This window comes from Tenrec ecaudatus, chromosome 4, assembly GCF_050624435.1.
Source record: "Tenrec ecaudatus isolate mTenEca1 chromosome 4, mTenEca1.hap1, whole genome shotgun sequence".
NCBI classification, from domain to species: domain Eukaryota; kingdom Metazoa; phylum Chordata; class Mammalia; order Afrosoricida; family Tenrecidae; genus Tenrec; species Tenrec ecaudatus.
In genome coordinates, this window is record NC_134533.1 from 204,332,834 (window position 1) to 204,352,925 (window position 20,092).

At 62.6% G+C, this 20,092-nt stretch overlaps 3 protein-coding genes across 4 annotated transcripts; 2 read left to right on the forward strand and 1 right to left on the reverse strand.

The window, feature by feature from the left end:
- Positions 1-146: 146 nt before the first annotated feature.
- Positions 147-7,537, reverse strand: RRP9 (ribosomal RNA processing 9, U3 small nucleolar RNA binding protein). Its single transcript, XM_075547447.1, has 15 exons — positions 7,346-7,537; positions 6,952-7,034; positions 4,438-4,550; positions 4,034-4,101; positions 3,904-3,945; positions 3,580-3,706; positions 2,818-2,942; positions 2,641-2,733; positions 2,242-2,342; positions 2,005-2,139; positions 1,585-1,647; positions 1,289-1,434; positions 1,130-1,209; positions 626-699; positions 147-314 (listed from the first exon to the last, which is right to left on the reverse strand). The coding sequence occupies exons 1-15, from the start codon at positions 7,430-7,432 to the stop codon at positions 221-223; spliced, it is 1,431 nt and encodes a 476-aa protein (XP_075403562.1). The 5' UTR covers positions 7,433-7,537; the 3' UTR covers positions 147-220.
- Positions 7,538-7,934: 397 nt separating this feature from the next.
- On the forward strand, positions 7,935-14,292 carry PARP3 (poly(ADP-ribose) polymerase family member 3). 2 transcript variants are annotated; one of them, XM_075547445.1, is made up of 11 exons: positions 7,935-8,317; positions 8,936-9,113; positions 9,668-9,793; positions 9,968-10,174; positions 10,286-10,421; positions 10,526-10,752; positions 10,977-11,126; positions 11,272-11,358; positions 11,715-11,892; positions 13,056-13,211; positions 13,554-14,292. In XM_075547445.1, exons 2-11 carry the CDS (start codon positions 8,937-8,939, stop codon positions 13,721-13,723), a joined length of 1,614 nt encoding a protein of 537 aa, XP_075403560.1. In that variant the 5' UTR covers positions 7,935-8,317; position 8,936; the 3' UTR covers positions 13,724-14,292. The 2 variants fall into 2 exon arrangements, with proteins under 2 accessions (XP_075403560.1, XP_075403561.1); XM_075547446.1 differs by having other exon boundaries at positions 7,940-8,317; positions 9,968-10,156.
- A 4,373-nt stretch (positions 14,293-18,665) lies between these two features.
- On the forward strand, positions 18,666-19,811 carry GPR62 (G protein-coupled receptor 62). Its single transcript, XM_075547923.1, has one exon. It carries the CDS (start codon positions 18,666-18,668, stop codon positions 19,809-19,811), a length of 1,146 nt encoding a protein of 381 aa, XP_075404038.1.
- The last annotated feature ends 281 nt before the right edge of the window (positions 19,812-20,092 follow it).

Below are 20,092 nucleotides of genomic sequence, written 5' to 3' on the forward strand. Positions count from 1 at the left end.
CCCTACATGAGTCACAGTGAGTCCTAAAGTTGATGGTGGTAAAGGTGGTACAACGCTTCTTGATCCGGTTGAACTTCTGACTTGTGTGGTGTGTGTACGAAGTACCGAGCCTATTTTTAAGAACACACACACACACGCACGCACACCCCAGGTCCCAAAGGGGTAGGTTTTTAATAGGAAGTGGGTTGGGTGGGGCCTGGGGGAATTAAATAACAGGGAGTCAGGAGCCGGCGGCGGGGGATGTGGGCACTCTGCGCAGAGGGATGATGCAGACGGAGTTCCGAGCCTCTTTGACCCGCCACCACCGGCCGAGTCTGCGGGAAGAGAGGTACCGCTAAGGTAAGGTGACCAGACGTCCCGCTTTTGGCAGTACAGTCCCGAGTTTTAACAATTTGTCCCGCATCCTGCAGCGTTTTTAAAAAGTCCGGATTTTTTTAAAGAATGCACGACAAGCTAGGGTGTACGGTTTTCGGCTGCCATGTGGCTATTTCGCCAGGATATGAGTCTTATCAATGGTGTCCCGCTTTACCAATGTTAAAATCTGGTCACCTTACACTAAGGCCAAGCCAGGCCCCCTGCCCGCTCAGCGGGGCCACCCACTCTCTCCCCTCAAGGGATCACCCACCTGTGCTCCTGCCCAACCCCAGCCACCAGGAAGTCCCCAGTGCTGGAGAACTTGAGGCTGTTAATGAAGCCCACCTGAGGGAGGAACACAAGGAGAAGGGTGAGAGGGAGCCCACCCTGCTTGTCTCCCACCCCCGGGATGAAGGTGAGACAGTGAGTCTGCGAGGAGCACTGGGCTAAAGGGTGCCCACTGTGCCCGGGACCTCTGACCCACACCCTGCACTCTGAGCAAGGCCCTCCCGCAGGGTGCAGCCAGCCCAGCCCAGCCTGCTCTGATCTGGTCGTGTTGAACTGATTACAGGCCACCCCAGACCCCTGGGCCTTTGCTCCGGCAGTGCCTGGCACCTGGGCGCTTAGCACAGGAGTGAGCGTGTGCCAGGAGTTGGGCACACAGAGGTCACAGCCGGCTCTGCGCTGGCGGCACAAACAGTACAGTAAACCCAGAGTCCAGAGCCAGGGCGGCCATGGGAGTGTGGCAGGAGGACTGAGCACTTGGCCCACTCACCAGGGGGATGTCGCAGAGCGGGGTCAGGCGCCGGAAGCCCTCCCCACACTGCCAGAGCCGCACACAGGAACTGTGGGAGCCTGAGAACAGGGGACAGTGAGGACAGCACAGGCCCGCCCGGCCCCCAGCTGCCCACCACCCACTGTGCCGGGCACCCACCTGTGGCCACGAGGTCTGTGTTGGGCAGCGCTGCCACCGCAGACACCCAGAAGGGCTGCTCCAGGCCCGGCTCCCCGCGCAGCCCGTGGGCCTCGCGCTGCAGGGCGAGCGGCCGCTTCTTAGAGAGGCCCCACACGGCCACGGAGCTGTAGGCAGAGCACAGGGTGAGGGCCCAAAGCTGGGCTGAAAGGCCAGCCATAGGCTGCACACAAGGTGCCCAGCTCCCAGGGCCTCTTCTTTTCGCAAAGTGCCGGGCCCCAGGCGGGTCAGGGCTGGACGGCAGCAGCAGCTCTTACCCATCGTCTGCGCCTGACACCATGTGCTCCTCGTTGATGAGCTGGAGACAGTCGATGGAGCCCCTGGAGGCAAGCGAGTGAGGGTCTGCCCTGCCCCAGACCCTGCCCGAGCCCCGCCTCCCCACACGCAGGCCCCGCCCCTGCCCGAGCCCCGCCTCCCCACACGCAGGCCCCGCCCCTGCCCGAGCCCCGCCTCCCCACACGCAGGCCCCGCCCCTGCCCGAGCCCCACCTCCCCACATGCAGGCCCCGCCCCAGCCTGAGCCCCACCTCCCCACACAGGCCCCGCCCCAGACCCTGCTCAAGCCCCGCCTCCACACACAGGCCCCGCCCCACCCCTGCCCAAGTCCCGCCTCCCCACATCCAGGCCCCGCCCCAGACCCTGTCGGAGCCCTGCCCTCCCCACGCGCAGGGGGCATACTGGTGGCCGTAGAAGACCAGCTGGGACTCCTCAGGGATCTTCCACACGCGCACGGTCCCGTCCCTGCCGCCAGCCGTCACGCAGCACTCCCGGCTCAGGGCATCCAGCGCAGCCACCGCATCCTGGTGGCCGAAGCTGAGGACCAGACAGGGCAGGACAAGACAAGGAGGTGGGCTGTGTCCCCCTTACACAGCCCCCACTGGGGCATGGCCTCTCCCTGCACATGCAAACACTCACAGTGTCTCCACGTAAGCATTCTCAGCCACGTTCCACACCTTCACGGAGCGGTCGTGGGAGGTGCTGAAGAGCTGGTGGGTGCCCCTGCGGAACGCCAGCCCCTGGGGTGCATAGAGAGAGGGATCAGGGCAAAGGGGGAGGCGGAAGTCAGACCTACAGGGGCTTCCTGCCCAGCGAGTCGAGTGCACCCCTGTCCCCGAGCTCTGTGGGCCACGTCTGTGCAGCCAAGTCTGTTCACCTGCCCTCAGCAGGCAGTCCCTCCAGCTGCAGCTTCCCCAACAGGCCCCCTGACAGACCCCTGCAGGCTGGGTTCTACCCTTCCCCTCCACTGACCCCCTCCACAGCGTCCCCCTGCTCCTGACTCCAGCCCCACCATGGCCCCCTGTGGTGCTGGCTCACCGACACGGAGTCCCGGTGTCCCGTGAAGGTATACAGGTGTTGACAGCTCTCAGGCTCCCAAATGAGGATGAGCTTGCTGCGGTCGCCTGAAGCCTGTGAACACAGAGGGGGTGACCCAGGCACCCTGCACCCCGCCGTGCCGCCCACACACCCCCACCCCGGCTGACCCTGCCTTACGAGGTACTTGCCGTCAGAGGAGATGGCCATGCAGAGGACGTGGCTGCTGTGGCTGCAGGGCTTCCCCTCTGTGCCCTTCTTGGCTCGCGGGATTACATGCAGCTTCCGTCCACTCTCGATGCTCCCTGACACCATGGGAGGGGAAAGGGGGAGAAAGCTGGCTGACAGCCCCCTTCAAGGGCTGCGGGGGGCCACAGGAAAGCCCTTGCAGAGAGTGCCCCGAGGAGCCTCCCGTGGGCCCCAGCAGGTGAGCGTTCTGGGGCGACAGTGGAGTTCTTCCCCATGACCATTGCAGTGGGTGAGGGGGCTATCGGCGGCCAGGGTTGTCAGCAGCCAGAGGCTGCCAGGAAGAGGGCCAGGGTCTCAGCTCACAACTGCACTCAAGAAAACCACACTCACGGCCCCCGAGTGGACGCCGGCTCATGGGGGCCCTACAGGGCAAGGTGTAACCGCCCTGTGGGTTTCGGAGTCTGTGGCTCTTTACGGGAGTGAAAAGCCTCATCTTGCTCCCCAGGCCTCATCTTGCTCCCAAGGAGCAGCTGGTAGATTCGAACTGCTGACCTTGCAGTTAGCACTATACCACCAGGGCTCCTCCTTCAGAACTGTAGAGCCCCAATTGGCCTCAGTTCACCTGCAACGTCAACGCCCACCAAGCCATCCCTGCCGAGAACCCCCGCTGCCTCCCTGGGAGCATCCCTTCTCTGGGCTCTCTGCCTCCTCTGAAAGCCCTTGGGGGCACACCCCCCCAAGGCACTGACTCACACTTCATGATGGTGCAGTCCTTAGCAGCGGAGAAGATGGCCGAGTCATCGGGGGTGATGACCAAACAAGTGATGGAGAGCTGGTGGCCCCGCAGGATGCGGATATCGGCCTGGGCTGGGGCCTGGATCTGGGCGGGGCGGGGGCATGAGGGCACCATCCACCCCACCCAACCCAGTCAGGAGGAAAACAGGACCCCCAGTTGGCCCTGACTGCCCATGTGCCACGGTGTACCAGAGCCCAGACCCCCTGAGCCTCCAACCAGCCCTCCGACCGGGGCTGAGCCCCCACCTCCCTCAGGCTAACCCCAGTCTCCTACCCGCTCACCTCCTTTGCCACCGACTTCTGCAGCCGCCCTCTCTGCTCGAGCTGCCGGGAGGAGAGAGGCATAAGACCTGGGAAACAGAAGCAGCCTCCCAAGATCTCCTGGCGTACATGTGCACGCACGCACACTCACCACATCCTCCTTCAGACGCCCAGCCACCTGGTCCTCTTCAAAGTCTCGGGCCTCAGCCTTTTCCTCCTCTGTCCGGGACACAGCAGACCAAGTAAGAAGCCGAGGCCCAACCCCCGGGTTCCCCTTCCGTCCCCGAGCCACAAACCCCTGGCCTGAGCTCCACAGTCTTGCTGCTTCCGGCAGAGGGGAAGGAAGGTGGAATGGTCTCCCTGCTCTCCCACCTTGGCTATCAGACCAATCTGAAACACTTACCCATCCCTCCCCGGCCCCACCTGCCAAGAGGCCCCTTGCTGCTCCCACAGCTCTACCAGCCCTGACAGCCCACTGATACCTTCACCCAGCACCCAGCAGTGACTGAGGCTGTAGCAGCAGGCCCCGCCCCTCACCTGCCCCTGTGGGCTCACCTTGCTGCTTGAGCTGCTCAAGGTAGAGCTTGGCCAGGCGGAGCTTCTTCTCTTGCACAGTCTCTTCCAGCTCCTCCTCTTCCTCCTCCCCCTCCGCCTTCCGTGGACGCAGGCTGTCAACAGGAGGCAGCTAGGTGTGTGTGGGGGAGGGCTCAACCCACCCCTCCGGCAGTGTCTCCTTGAGGTTTTCCCAGCCACTTGGGGTCCTCCAGGCCCGTGATCACATATGCAAAAGCAAAAGCCTGAGGGGTGCGGGTGACCAAAGCAAACAGACCCGGTTCCCCAAGAGTTCACAGGGGAAAGTCGCTCTGGAAACGTAGGTCCTGGACCAAAGATAAGAAGCAACGTGCCTCCAGACATCGCAACAACGTGCGTGACAGGGGAGCCACACTGGGAGGAAAAGTGCCAGAAGGCTGTGCCCAATTACACACCAAGGGCCAAAGATACTGTCAGATGGACCAAGAACCAGAGAATTAATTGGCCCCTACCCCCTCCTTTCAAGAGACACGCTCGCCACATGAGAGAGTAAATAAGGAGGGCAGGCTCAGGGCACAGGAGATCCAACATGCAGAACAGATCAGGCAGATCTCAGGACTACAGGGCGCCAGGCGAGGGTGGCCGGCAGATGCACGGGGGTGCAGTCACCTCCATCCCAGTGCCCTGGAATTCAAGGTGAGTCTGTGCTGGCCGGGGCTCGGCCTGACCCTGTGGCTCCTGCTTTCCCTGCCATGCCCGCTCCCTGGGCCAGCTGAGGGCACTCCCCCACTCCAGCCTAACCCCGCTGGAACCTGCACCCAGGAGCTAGAGGAGGGTCAGAGGAGCTCAGCAACGTCCAACTGCCTAAGAGACACAGCGAGCACCGGTTTGCTCATGCACACTCACGGATCTACAGAGAACAATGACACCTTTCCACACATCAAAGACTGTGCTTCACGACCCGACTGGCATCTCTCTCTCCTGACCCCAGAGCACCTTCCTTCGGAAGCAAAGCCTCTCTTCAAAGAGACAGTCCTCACAGGGAAGGAGATCCCAGCTGGCCAGGTAAGCACAGGGTTACCTGTGCCTAATCCGTAATGAACAGTTTTATGTTTTTCACATGCTTGTTGCAGACCATTTAGTAAGCACAATTAGGCTCGTACTTACCCTGCTTACTGGGTCGCGCAACCCTGGAGCTCAGAAGCAAAAAATGCAGGCCACCTGTCCCTCTGCCCACATCACTTCGGTGTACCTAGTCCCAATCAGGTGCACAGGTCGGCCTGCCAGGGTTCCCTCACAATCTTGCCAAGGACCTCCTCACAGGGGCCTTGAAAATTCAAGGACCGAGGCCAAATGAGGCCCCAGGGACCACTGGGCAGCATGTCCAGCAAGCTTTCCACTCTGTCCTGAAGCTGCCAGTGTGGGGACTTCTCTGTGCAGCCAAACCCATCAATCTCTTGTTTAGAGATTCTTACGCTAAGGAAAAGCAACAAAGTATACTGTGGGATTCCCAAAGGTGGCTGCCATTGTACAAAAGGCAAAACTGGAAGGCCAGTGGCTGACCAGGATTTCTGGAAGTGAAAGATCCACTTGCTATCTTCACCGTGCTGATGATATTCACCTGTGCACCTGCCAAGACTTGCCAAGCAAACGCTGAAACAGGTGACTATGACTGTATGGACATCAGACCTTAAAGAGGAAGAAACTTTCCTAGTGACCAGCTCTGGTCCCAGTGGGCTGTCGGGGTTTCCCAGGGGTTTGAAGAGTGCTCAGCACGGGGTCTGTCACGCACCCATGTTCACTAAGACACTCTTAAGTCTTTCTCATGAGCAGGGTGCAACACACACACACACACACACACACACACACACACCACCCCCCACCAGCTACAGACCAGAGCTCTCCATAGCTCTCTGCCCGGGGGGCCTTCATCCCACAGCATCCAACAGCTGGCCCATTCCCAGAGCAAGCCTGCACCATGCAGCACCCCCCTCGGCCTGCAGAATGAAGGGCCCTTCCAAGACCTCCACATGGCGATGCACGCTGGGTCTTCTCCCACCCTCCATTCTTGGACCCTGGACTTTTCTCGGACCCCTGTAGCGTTCTTTCTCCACCCCTCCCAGTTTTATGTGAACACCCTCACTGTGTTAGCTGCCGGCCCCAGGGATCTCCAGCAGTGGCCATGGGGCCAGCCCCCGGCACACTTCACATTCCGTGGGGGCAGCCAGATCACTGTGAACAAGTGAGGAAATTAAGTGACACCTCTTTCTCTTCTCCCCAGTTCAGCCCTGAGCTCAGCTCCCTACTGCCAAGTCTGGGAGGTCTCAGGGCCCTGCCACCCTTGGGCTCAGGGGTTCTCCTCAGAGACCCCAGAGAGGCAGGAAACGAGACTGTTTGGGGCAAGGCATTGAAGGGACGCCCCAAGCTGAGCCATGAACCGGACTCCAGGGTCCTAGACCCAGCTTCTGTTCCACGTGAGTATGTCCATCCACCATGGGCCTCAGTTTCCCTTCCATGAGAGGAAAGAAAACGGCTCACCTCTCGCTCTCAGAATCGCTGGAGATCTCCTCATTCATCTTGCCTCCACCTTTGGCTTTGCCCTTGGCCCCGGCAGAATCGGTCTGGAAATGAAATTATAGTGGTTTCGTGGGGGGGGAGGGGGAGGTGTCGAGAGTCCCAAGCACCCTGACACTAATCAAGGGCCCATTGCGATCCTTGGAATGCCCCAGGACCGGGAGAGGCCGTAACTCCAAGCTCAAGCGTAAGGGTTTTCTGGCCTTCGTCCGTGGGGTGATGAGGGGTGATGAGCAAGGCGGATTCCAGCAGGTCCTGGGAGAGAGCTAGCTGGAGGGCCCAGGCCCCGGTCCCCCACAAGGGGAAGGGGTGGCCCCAGCAGCAGATCTGACACCAACCGCGGAAATGCCAGGCTCACCTTCCGTCGCCGCTTGCTGGCCACTGCTCCAGCCCCGGCCCCCGAGGTGGGCTTTCCCCGCTTGCGAGCCACTGCGGTGGACGACATGCTGCCTACAGTATCCCTAGCAGTCGCAGAAGCTGAACTCACGTGGCGACGAAACCCCGGCGGTCTCGCAAGATTCCGCACCCGGACTGGTTCCCACAGCCCGCAAGGCCCCGCCTCCCACAGCTTCATTGGGCTCTTCGTCGACTCTGGCACGCCCCCAAGCACCCATAGGGCAGACGCCTGTGGCTCCGCCTTCCAGGCTTCCGATAGGCTCCCGCGGCATTTCGAGTCGGAAACCAGCCTGTAGCTTCCGGCCCAGGGCGGTGGCGCGTGCGCCCTGTGCCGATTGACGACTTGGCGGGGTGGGTGGTACGCCTGGCAGGATCAGACCCGAGAGGCTGCGTTTGCGCCCTCTGGCCGCTGGGGGCGACATTGCTGCGAGGTGGCGGGTTTCCGAGCACGACTCCTCCCAGTCCAGGGTGCGGCCCGCCCGCGACGGTATACCAGCCTGGCACTGAATGGAGGGTGAACCTAGGCACCCCAGGGAGAGAAGGGCAATGCCCAGACCCAAGGTCACTGGCAACCAGCAGGCACGTGCCGCTTGCCCCAGGCCAGATGAGCAGCGCGCTGGGCAATCTCGGCCCTGGGGCCTTGTGCTTGTCCGGATCCGGTGCCTACTTACCCGTGGGGCAGGTCAGACCGCCCCGCCCCTACCAGTCACGGCCTCTCTGACTCAGCCCCACTGGTGGCCAAGTAACTGGAATCCAGTCCTCTGCTCAACTCTTGCTGGCCTCGGCCGGAATGTCCCTCCCTGAGTCCCGCCTGAGGCTCACATAGGGGAGCTAGAGACTCAGCCCCAGACCCGAGAAGGCGCCTGACGTTCCCCTGACGTCCTGGTACCAGGCTTGGTGACGGCCACCTCTCCCTGGTCTCTGCTCCTCTTAGGTGAGTGCCCTCTGACCCTGCCCCACCGCCTTACTCCAGGGCAAGGTGGGTGGGGCTGGAGCCTGACTCCTGACAGACAGGGCTGGCACCCCAGAACTATTGGGTTTGGGTTAGGCTTCTACATCACTTTGTCCCAGGTTCAGGGGTGGGGCGGGTGGGGTGAGGGGGAGAAACATAGCCTAAAGAGCACGACCCTCCTGACCCTGCCCCCTTCCAACCTCACCTCCCACACCCCACACACCAGCTTTGGTGACTCAGTAAGCAACATGGATGGGAGGAGTCAGAAGTGGTGGAGGGCCTCTCCTTTCACTTTCTCCAGGAGCCAGCACTCCTGGGAGGGGCGGAGGCAGCAGGCTTCCTCAACCTAAGTGGGTACAGGGAGTGTCCAGGCATGGAATATGACCGGGAGGGGGCGGTTTTTGGGGGGGTGTGAATGGATGTCTGGGGTGCAGAGAGCAGCTGGGAAATGCAGGGCGGGGGTATAGGGGTGTGGGGAGTAGGGAAAGGTGATCTAAGAGGCCCGCCATAAGCAAGCCAAGCCAGGCAAGCAGAGGCTCTGCTGTGGGCAGGGCTGTGCAGGCCCCGAAGTCTGAGTGCCCTCTCTTGACCCCTGGAAAGCATGGCTCCTAAGCGCAAGGCCTCGGTGCAGAGCGAGGGTCCCCAGAAGAAGGGGAAGCAGGGGACAAAGGAGGACAGCTACCGCTCCGCTGCCGAGGCCCTGAGGGCTGCACCTGCAGAGGCGCGCAGAGTCCGCGTGGACCCTCTGTGCCCACTCAGCCACCAGCAGGAGACCAAGGTGAGCCTGCAGCCTCCGAGCAGACCTGCGGGGAGAGCCCACGACCTGCCCTGCCCGCTCACAGAGTACCACGCCACGCCTGCCCCCTTACTCCTTGGGACCCTGCTCTCTCTAGCCAAAGTAGCTCAAGGCTTGAAAGCAAACTGCGAGAAGACTCCAAACAGACCTTTGGCGTGAAGGCTGTCCCTCTTGGATCCCAGAGCAGGCCCCTGAGTGTCCCAGGTCTCCCCACCACCACTCTAAAACTGGGGCTCTGCCTCTCAGTCTCTCAGCCCTGGCTCACCCAGGTCCCTTCAAGCCGACTCCCTCTCAGATTCCTCCAAAGGCAGGTTCACATACCCCTAGTCAGAGCGAGGCCCTCTGATAGCCTCCTGCAACGAGGACGTGGCCCTGAGTTTTCCAAGTCCCCTCAAAACCCTGACCCACTCAAGTCCTATCAGAGAGCCTCTTTCAACCCCTCCCATGCAGTCCAACATCTGTCCCCACCAGCCCCCTCTCGGGGTGTCTGGGAGGCCTGCCATCCGGCATGCACACACACCCCAGCCTCACCCCAGGTGCACGAGGACTATGACTGCACCCTGAACCAGACCAACATCGGGAGCAACAACAACAAGTTCTACATCATCCAGCTGCTGCAAGAGGGCAGCCGCTTCGCCTGCTGGAACCGCTGGGGCCGCGTGGTGAGTGCCACCGGCCCTGTACCCTTGGGGTCCGCAGCTGCAGTTTGCCCCCCTGTCCCCCTACCCCCCCACCACCATCTCCCAGACACAAGGCCTGGCCTATCCAGGCTAGCAGATTCGTGGGTGTGGGGGCAGGGCTCTGCAGGAGCGCGTCCTGAAGGCTCTCCCTTGCAGGGAGAGGTGGGTCAGTCGAAGCTCAGCCAGTTCCCGTCCCTGGAGGCAGCCAAGAAGGACTTCGAGAAGAAGTTCCGGGACAAGACCAAGAACAGCTGGGCAGAGCGAGACCACTTCGTGGCCCATCCCGGCAAGTACACCCTGATCGAAGTGCAGGGAGAGGACGAGGCCCAGGAGGCTGTGGTGAAGGTAGAGCGGCCACGGAAGGTGGGCGGCCTGGGCCAAGGGAGGGGGGCTGTGGGAGACCCCGCCTGTTGTGCAGCCCGCTCTGGCTGCGGGCCCTGCCTGGCTCTCCCAGACTCGCACCTTCTGCCCTAGGTGGATGGAGGCCCTGTGGCGACGAAGGTGGTCCAGCGCGTGCGGCCCTGCTCCCTGGACCCGGCCACACAGAAGCTCATCAACAACATCTTCAGCAAGGACATGTTCAAGGACGCGATGGCCCACATGAACTTGGGTGAGTGGCCTGCAGAGTGGCAGGGGCTTGCAAGGGCAGGGCTGACCGGCATCGAGCAGCTGGGCTGAGGCGCCCACCCCCCCCTCTCCTGGCACCCTCCCCAGACGTGAAGAAGATGCCCCTGGGGAAGCTGAGTAAGCAGCAGATTGCTCGGGGTTTTGAGGCCCTGGAGGCCCTGGAGGAGGCCCTGAAGGGCCCTGCGCGGGGCGGCCCCAGCCTGGAGGAGCTGTCCTCCAACTTCTACACTGTCATCCCCCACAACTTCGGCCGTGCCCGGCCGCCACCCATTAACTCGCCCGAGCTGCTGCAGGCCAAGAAGGACATGCTGCTGGTAAGGGCGGCAGGCAATGGGCAGCGGGCAATGGGTGGTGAGCAGTAGGCTGGGTCTAGAGCTGGGGGGGCCAAAGCCCAGCAGGCTCGGGTGGGTGGACGACAGTGGGCAGGACAAAGGGAGGTGGTTGACAGGCAGACAGAGGTAGGGTGGCAGAGCGCCAGCCAGGGGATGGATGGGACAAGCGCCTACCCAACCCCCACTCCCCATGCCCACCCTCTCAGGTGCTAGCAGACATCGAGCTGGCCCAGACCCTGCAGGCCATGCCCGAGGAGGAGCAAGAGGTGAAGGAGGTGCCACACCCGCTGGACCGAAACTACCAGCTGCTCAAATGCCAACTGCAGCTACTGGATGGCGGGGCCCCTGAGTACAAGGTGGGCAGGGCTCGCTGCTGCTGGGGTGCCCAGAGGAGCCCTGTCCTTGGCCTTCTCCGCTCATGGCCCTGGGGGAGTGGGGGGACCGGCCAGAGACAGTCCACAGGCCCCGGCCCTGGGTGCCCAGCCGCTACTGTCCCCACAGGTGATCCAGACCTACTTAGACCAGACCTGCTGCAGGTACCAGCCCCCGGTTCTCCAGCACGTGTGGAAAGTGAACCGAGAAGGCGAAGTAAGCACAGCCCCTAGCCCCCTCCACCCTGGCCTTGGGGGGTGGGGGGGCTCCTCGCTGCTGTGGGCCTTACCCAGCCACTGGGCGGGCAGGTGGGCAGGCAGCTCTGCACAGGAGATGTGGATCGATCCCTCACGTGCATGTGAGAGTGTGTGTGCACGTGTGTCTGTGAGTAGGAGTGTGTGTGTGTGTGTGTGTGTGTGTGTGTGAGAGAGAGAGAGAGAGAGAGAGAGAGAGAGACAGAGACAGAGACAGAGACAGAGACAGAGAGAGCACAGAGGTACTCCGAGCAGCAGAGGAGGCAGTGAGAAGCCCAGTCCCTTATATGGGGTGACTCCCCACCCCCCACTCCCCAGGGAGACAGGTTCCAGGCCCACTCCGAGCTGGAGAACCGGCGTCTGCTGTGGCATGGCACCAACGTGGCCGTGGTAGCCGCCATCCTGACCAGCGGGCTCCGCATCATGCCACACTCCGGGGGCCGTGTTGGCAAGGGCATCTACTTTGCTTCAGAGAACAGCAAGTCGGCTGGCTATGGTAAGCCACCCTCTGGGCCGGCCCAGACAGGCACCGGGCATCGGGCCCTCTGGCCAGTGTCCATCATGTCTGTCTGGGCTCCTGGTGCCCATGTGCAGGCTGGACCTGCCCCCAGGACCTAGTTCTAGGCTGGACCTTTGGAGGAGATCTCCGGGCCTGGGTTTGAACAGCCAAACTTGTGATTCAGAGTCGAGTTAGGCTGTTTGCCCCACCCTGGGACACCTGTCTCTCAGAGAGAGCCCCTTAAACAAGCGTACTGCTCAGTGGGCATCCTGGAGTTCGGGGTGGGGGGCAGAGGGGAGGGCTCTGATGAGGTGCCTGGCAGTTCAGGGATGGCTTCCTGGAGGCGGTGGTGTGGAGGGTGAGCTCCAAGCAGGCCTAGGAAGGGGACACAGCCGGGCACACCCCAACCAGGCTGGAGGTCAGGGCCCAGCATACTGCCTGATGCTGCAGTCTGGAGGGAATGCCTGGCACGTCCGGGAGTGCAGCTGGGTACGTGGGCAGCAGGCTCCTGGTGGCTGACAGCGGTTGTGGGGCGGTGGGTAGAGGGCACCAGAGAGCCCAGAAGGCCTGGAGGCCCAGGTGGGAGGCCAAGACCCTGACAGCAGGACTCGGGAGCCCTGAGAGGGCATGTGGAAAATCAGCTGCCCACAGATGTCTGTAGTGAGCCGCCAGTTTCAGATATCCTGGCTGAGGTGACTCCCCTAGACCGCCTTCTCAGCCCAAGCCAACCCCATCTCTGGAAATCCCTGCTGCCCGCCCACCCCAGGGACAGGGACTCGGCCAAGCTCAGAGGTGTCCACAGTTGCCCACAGCCAGGGAGGTCCACCCTCAGGTGGAAGAGGAAGAGTGGCGAGTGGCAGGGAGTCTCAGGAGAGTGAATGTGGGGGCGGGGGCAGGGGGTGGGGAGCGAGGCTCCCTGCGAGGCTCCCTGCCTGGTGACACCATGACAGCAGCCCTAGGGGCTGGGAGCTGGCTGCAGAGAGTGGCAGAGAGAGAGAGAGAGAGAGAGAGAGAGAGAGAGAGAGAGAGAGAGAGAGAGAGATGGGAACACGGCCCCTTAAGGGGGTGGGCTGGAGGCCAAGGCAGTGCTTTCTGGGAGACTCCGCAGGGTCCGTCGGGGGTGCCCCATGCCCACCTCTGGGCTGTTCTCTTTCCCCCAGTGACTGGCATGTCCTGTGGGACCCAACGCATTGGCTACATGTTCCTGGGCGAGGTAGCACTGGGCCAAGAGTACCACATCACCTGCGACGACCCCAGCCTGAAGCAGCCTCCCTCGGGCTTCCACAGCGTCATTGCCCGGGGCTACACGGAGCCTGGTGAGGGGGCGGGGAGCTGAGGCCAGGGACCCGTGGTCCTCAGAGGGCAGGGAGCAGGCTTTCCTGAGGGGTTCTGGGGCTATCCAGGAGGGTTTCATGGAGGAGGTGTCTTGCCTGGGCGTCGAAGGGCGAGGTGGAGTGTCCCAGGCTGCACAAAGGCCAGCAGGTGGAGGGGTTGGAGCGGGCGGGCAAGTGTCCCCTGTGGTGGGCCTGGAGAAGAGAGTGGGTGGCCCTGCCCCAGGGCCGCCCCCTCCTCCCTCCGCCCCACCCCACCTCCCTGCCCCTGATAAGGCCAAGGACCAGTGACTGGAGGCTGCTCAGGGGCCCTGCTGTGTCCTGCAGATCCAAGCCAGGATACAGAGCTGGAGCTGGATGGGCAGCGAGTGATGGTGCCACAGGGCCAGCCAGTGCCCTGCCCCAAGTTCAGCAACTCCAGATTCTCCCAGAGCGAGTACCTGGTCTACCAGGAGAGCCAGTGCCGCCTGCGCTACCTGCTGGAGATCCGCCTCTGAGCCCCGGGCACCCCCCTCCTCTCCTGCCTCCCTGCCCACCCCTTCCTGCAGGACCTGCCCGCCTCCCAGCTGGGAACCACCCACCCTCCCTCCCATCCCTCTCGCTCTAGGCATGGCAGCCCCCCCACGAACCCCCTCCTCCACCAATGGGAGTGGCGGGGGGTGGCTGGAGGCCTAAGAGGTGGCCCACGGCCATTGGCCATCCAGTGACACGTTGGACCCCCAGTTGCTCCTTGGGAGAACGCAGAGGCAGTCTGCTCCGGGGAAGATGGGCGACCCAAAAAGCCGGGGGGCTGGGGGCAGTTCTGTCGGGTCCTGCAGGGTGGCTAGGAGTCAGGTGCCACTGGGCACCAGCGGGCTGGGTGCAGCTGCCTAGGAGGGAGGTGACCGAAAATTTGAGAGTGAGGACTTGGGCCCAATGGACGCCGCCTGATCAAGGCTGCACGTGTACGTGGTAGAGGAGCCCCCAGCCCAAGGGGAGGCCAGCCCCCAATCCACACCCTGCACCTGAGAATGAGGCTGAGCGTTGGCGTGCATGGCCAGGTGTATTAAACTCCATGTTCACACCCTCTGGCCTCTGTCTACCTGTCGCTCTGCAGGGGGCACCTCACACACAGGGGCTGCCACCCCACCACAGGAAGCAGGACCTACCCTGGTGGTCTGTGCCCATCATCAAAGCAGCCCCCAGGAAGTGAGCTTGTCGAGGGACCCTCACCATCCACTCCAAACTGTCATTTGGGAACTGCCCGTCCCCCGCCCCGTGATGACTCTGAGGGACCAGGCAGCCCTCATGTCGGTCCACACCTCTGTTTTCTTGCGTCCGAATGCCTAAGCAGAAGCGTGCACTCTGAGCCACATGAACTGCAAGCAGAGGCAGCCAGGCCCAGGCCCCGCATCTGCAGCCGTGGGAGGAGGCCATGCACAGTGGGTGGGCGTCGGAGGCCAGCAGGGCGGCCAGTTATCCGTCCAGGCTCCTGTGCACAGAAACAGTTGGGGGCTGATATGTGGGTGTCATTGCCATGGCTCCCAGTCTTCTGCAAGGCCAAGTGGCCAAAAGCCTTTCCCCTTTCTCTTCCCTCGCTCGTCACTGAGTGTTGACCCCTGAAGGCCACAGGCCAGGCGCTCTGTAGGACAGCTCTCCGCATGGCGTGGTCCACTGTCTGCCCATCATGGCATTGCCACGGGGCAAGAACACCACCTCAGGGATGTGTCTGGGAGGACGGTGCCGTTCCTGGTGATAAGGATGAGCTCCCACCGTGCCGTCAGGGCGATGTTCACCAGGTCCCTCCCGTTGCGATTCAGCCGTAACCAATAGGGAGATACTTAAAGAGTGTCAGCGCCCCCTCACTCCTCCTCCTCCACCCATCGATGGTCGCGGTGAGTCGGATCGGCTTTACCTGAAATCAATGACTGTAGTCCATTTTCGGGACTGCAGCTGTAACTCGTGGGGACTGCAGCTGTAACTCGTGGTTCTCGAACTTCATCAGTCCCTTTAGGCATTTCCCTTCTGGGTGGATGGTCAGCCTGGCTGCCTGGGTTCTTGTCCATCATTGTCATCATTTACCTTGCTCTTCAAATCGCCCTGGCTTGTGCCAGCGGGAGCTCCTTCGAGCCGGCTCCTGGGTCCCCATCACCTCTGGCACAAGATGCCCAGGCTCAGTGAGCATAAACTTGCAACCAGCCGTTTCTCCGAAGGGTGCGGCCCCTGGAAGCAGGAAACAGCACCAGAATCCAAGATCCACGATCCAAGACTGGGTGTGCGCTGTGCTCCTGGACAGTACTCTGGCTTTGAAGTCCTTTTAGCAAAGAGAGCTCAGAACGCGGATGTGACAACACACACACACACACACACACACACACACACTCCTGTCTCTCTCCATTTCTAGGCCTGCAGCAGTGCTCTTCCAGCCCCACCCCACCCCCCACCCTCGCCCGAAGCTGTACTTCTTCCTTGCTTGTCCAGCATAAGAACTTTCCTTTCCACCAGCACCCACCCAGTGAGCATTTGCCTGCCCTGCACAAAGACAGCTTCCTAAGCGTGACACCCACGCCTTGTAAGCTGGGTCCTGGCCTCCCTGGACTCTGTCTCCAGTCCCTGCTGGGCGGCAGTAGTGGTGGGTGGACGGCTTATTTTCACTTCTAAGGAACGTTGCCCACCTCCATCGATTTCCTGGTTTCCTTTGACGCGTACCATGTTCCAAGCCTGGCAGAACGTCCAAACTCTACAGACGGGCACGCTCACGCTCAGCAGTCAACCCTCCACCCCACACCCCGGTCTGGTCACACTCTTCCCTGTTGCACATTAGAACAGAGGATGCTGGGGAACGTTCTCATGTTGGACTTATCTGTGGTTGACCAGCAATTGGTGATTCCTAAATTACCAAGCCATCCCTCCCGATTCCGTTCACCAGCCTAGCTTCCTCATGGGTCAGCTCGTGTGTGTGTGTGCACGCGCGTATGTGTGTGCGCCAGAAAGACAGGCTTGCTGCTCCCATGAGGACTGACAGCCCCCGAGACCCATGGGGCATTCCTGCCCTGTCCTGCAGGGTCACGGTGAGTCGGATCCCACTTGATGGCAGTGAGTGTGGGTAGGAAGTTCTTCGCTCTCTTTGCTAAAAGAGACCCTGAGCAAGGAGCCCACCACTCGATTGATCGATCAATCTTGGATCCTAATCTCAAAGTCATTTCTTGCTGCAAGGCCTGGCTGGGCAGTGGGAGAGGAAGGCCAGAGGGTCAGCCCTCCTCTCTCCTCTGACCCAAATTTCACAAAATCCAGCTCCTCCTCCGAGAGACAATTGCCCACCTGCAAGCTGTGGCTCCACCCACAGGGGGCGGGGCTCTGTCGCTGGGCGGAGCTCCAGGAAGCAGAGATTCAAGTCCCTGGTGGTGCAGTGGTTAAAATGCTTGGCAAAAGATGACCCGCAAGGTCAGAGGGCTGCGCCCACCAGCCACTCCCAGGACAGAGAGCTGGCCGACCCCGTCCTGGAGGGCCACTGTGTGTAGGAACTGGCCCGACAGCAATGGGTTTGGTTTGGTATGAGTCTCGGAAGCAGACTCCCTGTGTAATCTGCTCAACATGCCTTCTCTAGACCCATTCTCCTCGTCTGAATGATGGAGATTTGGACCAAGTCCATTCTGACCCCAACTCCAGACGAGTCAAGCCTGAAGGTCTGTCCAGATACGTCTGTGTGCCCGAGGGGATGTGGGGCACAGGCAGAAGCAAGAGACCAAGGCCCTGATGGGGTAGGGCTCACCTTCCAGTAACAGGGGCTTTGAACATAGCACACAAACATGAAGGGTCATGTCAGGCACGGAGAGCGCAGACACACCCTCCCGGGCAGAAGTGATAGACGGTAGAATAGCTCTAGAAGAGAAGCTTCTGGAAGGCCCCTCTTGAGTAGAGGCCCGTGTTTAATGACCTGAGGGGGAGGGGTGTCGCTGTGGCAAGAGGAACCACCAGTGCAGAGAGCCCCAAGGGGCAGCTGGGTTTGGCATATGGGCAGCACTGTGACTGCTGAGTCTGGAAGGGAAGGGGGAGGAGCTGAGGTCAGAGGGTGGGGCAAGGACAGGTGGTGGCAGAGGCCCCCACACAGCCCAGAAGAGCCCAGATTGGGCTCCCAGACTGGGGAATGCTCTTGGAGGGTTGAGAGCAACATCATGATCTGATTTCAGAGGGATGCACTTCAAGGGCTGCTGCATGGAGGGTGGGCAGTAGCGTGTGCTGTCCGTCAGTCAGGGTCCAGCCAGTCCTCTAGAGGGGAGGAGTTTGAAGGAGGGGATGGTGTCAGGCCATCCCGAGGCCTGGGTGCAGAAGTCAGAACCACGTGGAGAGAGGCTGTTTCCACCAACCCCAGGCCCTCGCCGCTCCCTCTGTCCCACCCTCCAGTCTTCTGCTGGTAAGCGCCCCTGGTTGCACACCACACTGGCTGAGGAGCTTGGGGCGCACAGCCTCCTGTAAGACCTCATGGCACTGGGGGAGAGTGCTGCCAGCAGGCTGAGGTGCGGCAACAGGGAGGGGTCTGGCGGAGGCGAGGAGGGTGTGGACGGGGTCAGGCTGGGTTCTGAACCCACTGGTGGGTTTGATGAGGACTTGGAGGAAGGAAGGAACCACGAAATGCTCCTGAGAGGAAGTGTATTCTTAGAAGCCAGCAGGTGCGCCCCAAAGTCTCTGTGTACTATCCTGAAACCCCTACTCTGCACCTCCTGTGTGTCTTCTCTCACCTGTCCCCGCCTCCCCTCTCTCGGGATCAGCCCTGCTAGGGGCCAGGGTGTACTGAGGGGTCTTCTCCCTCCAGCTTGGTGTCACCAGCACTTCCATTTGGGCTCCGGACAGAGGCTGACTGATCTAGCGGCCTGGGCTGACTGGGATGCAGGAGACAGCCAGCAGGGACCCCTTTCTGCCACCAGGACAGGCAGCACAGGCTCAGGCTGGCACCACTCCCACACCCACTCTAACTCCCCCCCCCCCAGTGGAGCCTCCAGGCTATGTCTGCTCCAGGGCCCTCCCAGGGCACTTCCACATAGGAGTCTCTGGCCTCCAGCTGGCAGCTGCTAGGACCCAGGGGGTCAGTGCCGGCCCTGCCCCTCCCTCCAACTGGCTCTGGGTGCATCCGAGTGACAGCCAGTACCATCGTCAAGGGGGCCCTGTGGCGCATGCTGGTTCGGCTGCGCAGGGAGAGAGCCGGCAGGTCCAGTCCTGCATCTCTCCATGGGTCCAGCCAGGCGCAGCGGAGGTCAGCGACCTGGGCAACGGAGCTAGTGCCTGGGAAGCCTGTGAGGTGAGGAGCCAGGAAAGCCAGGGAGATGACTGGGATCTCGGACAGGGTGAGGTCGAGTGTGGTGGGGTGTGGAGTGTGTTGGGGGGTAGGGGGGCAGGGGAGGAGTCTCCGTTTCACCCTTTCACCCTGTGCATCCCAGCCTGGGCGGAAGCCTGAACGCGTGAATGGCCAACACTACGAGGCTGGGCAGCCCCGAAGTCGTCGAAGCCTCTGTTGGGCTGGTCCTGGCGGGCTTTGTGGAGGCGGCCACCTTGCTGGGCAACAGCGCCCTGCTGGTCGCCGTGCTCCGCACGCCAGACCTGTGCGACGCGCCCTACCTGGCGCACCTGTGCGTCGTGGACCTGCTGGCGGCCGCCTCTATCATGCCGCTGGGCCTGCTGGCCGCGCCGCCGCCGGGGCTGGGCCGCGCGCGCCTGGACCCCGCGTCGTGCCGCGCCGCGCGCTTCCTCTCGGCGGCGCTGCTGCCCGCGGGCACGCTCGGCGTGGCCGCGCTCGGCCTGGCGCGCTACCGCCACATCGCGCACCCGCTCCGGCCCTGCGCGCGCCCGCCGCCCGCGCTCGTGCTCGTGGCGCTGTGGGCCGCGGCCGCGCTGCTAGGCGCGCTTGGCTTGCTCGGGCCGCCGCCCGCGCCGCCCCCCGCGCCCGCGCGCTGCTCCGTGCTGGCCGGGGGCCTCGGGCCCTTTCGGCCCCTCTGGGCTCTGCTGGCCTTCGTGCTGCCCGCCCTCCTGCTGCTCGGCGCCCACGGCGGCATCTTCCTGGTGGCCCGCCGCGCTGCCCTGCGCCCCCCGCGGCCCGCGCGGGGGCCCCGACTGCGCTCCGACTCCCTGGACAGCCGCCTCTCCATCCTGCCGCCCCTCCGGCCGCGTCTGCCAGGGGGCAAGGCGGCCCTGGCCCCAGCGCTGGCCGTGGGCCAGTTCGCAGCTTGCTGGCTGCCCTACGGCTGCGCGTGCCTGGCGCCTGCCGCGCGAGCCGCAACGGCGGAGGCGGCCGTCACCTGGGTGGCCTATTCGGCCTTCGCGGCGCACCCCTTCCTTTACGGGCTGCTGCAGCGCCCCTTGCGCCGAGCCCTGGGCCGCCTGGGTCGCCGTGTGCTGCGGGTGCTACCCCGGCCCCCGTGGGCCTGTGCTCTGCAGGCCTGGCACCCGCAGGTGCTGCAGCAGCCGCTCCAAACCCAGGGATGCCCCGAGGGCGCTGCCTGGGGTCTATCAGAGGTCTCCGTGCAGGTCCCAGAGGTGGAGGGTGAGGGTGGCCTGGGTGTGCCAGGGGCTACGGGAGAGTTCTTTCACCCAAGCGGAGCGGGAAGTAGATAAAGGGACCACGGAGCCCTGCAGCGGTGACGACTATAGTATATGGTAGGGATGGGGGTGAGGGCCAGGGACTTCTGGGAACCATGAATTTTGGGTTCTAGAGCCAACCAAACTCTGCACGGCCTTGTGCACGAACTTGCCCATCTGCACCCTGGACCGCCTCACTGGGTTTAGGTGAGCACAGAAGTTTTCCGGGCCAAGGGAATCCAGGATCTAAGGGCTCACACCCAAAGGCTGGGCCGGACAGGGCAGTGCCTGGGTTACAGCTGCAGCTGGAGGAGCCC

Excerpts from the sequence above, each read along its gene's own strand:
- RRP9 (XM_075547447.1), bottom strand. The coding sequence starts at position 7,432 with ATGTCGTCCACCGCAGTGGCTCGCAAGCGGGGAAAGCCCACCTCGGGG. Across the intron at positions 2,943-3,579 it reads GGACTGCACCATCATGAAGT|GGAGCATCGAGAGTGGACGG; the intron begins GTGAGTCAGTGC and ends CCATGGTGTCAG. Across the intron at positions 315-625 it reads GGGGTTGGGCAGGAGCACAG|ACTCGGCCGGTGGTGGCGGG; the intron begins GTGGGTGATCCC and ends CTCTTCCCGCAG.
- PARP3 (XM_075547445.1), top strand. The coding sequence starts at position 8,937 with ATGGCTCCTAAGCGCAAGGCCTCGGTGCAGAGCGAGGGTCCCCAGAAG. Across the intron at positions 10,175-10,285 it reads AGGTAGAGCGGCCACGGAAG|GTGGATGGAGGCCCTGTGGC; the intron begins GTGGGCGGCCTG and ends CTTCTGCCCTAG. Across the intron at positions 11,359-11,714 it reads AAGTGAACCGAGAAGGCGAA|GGAGACAGGTTCCAGGCCCA; the intron begins GTAAGCACAGCC and ends CCCACTCCCCAG.
- GPR62 (XM_075547923.1), top strand. The coding sequence starts at position 18,666 with ATGGCCAACACTACGAGGCTGGGCAGCCCCGAAGTCGTCGAAGCCTCT.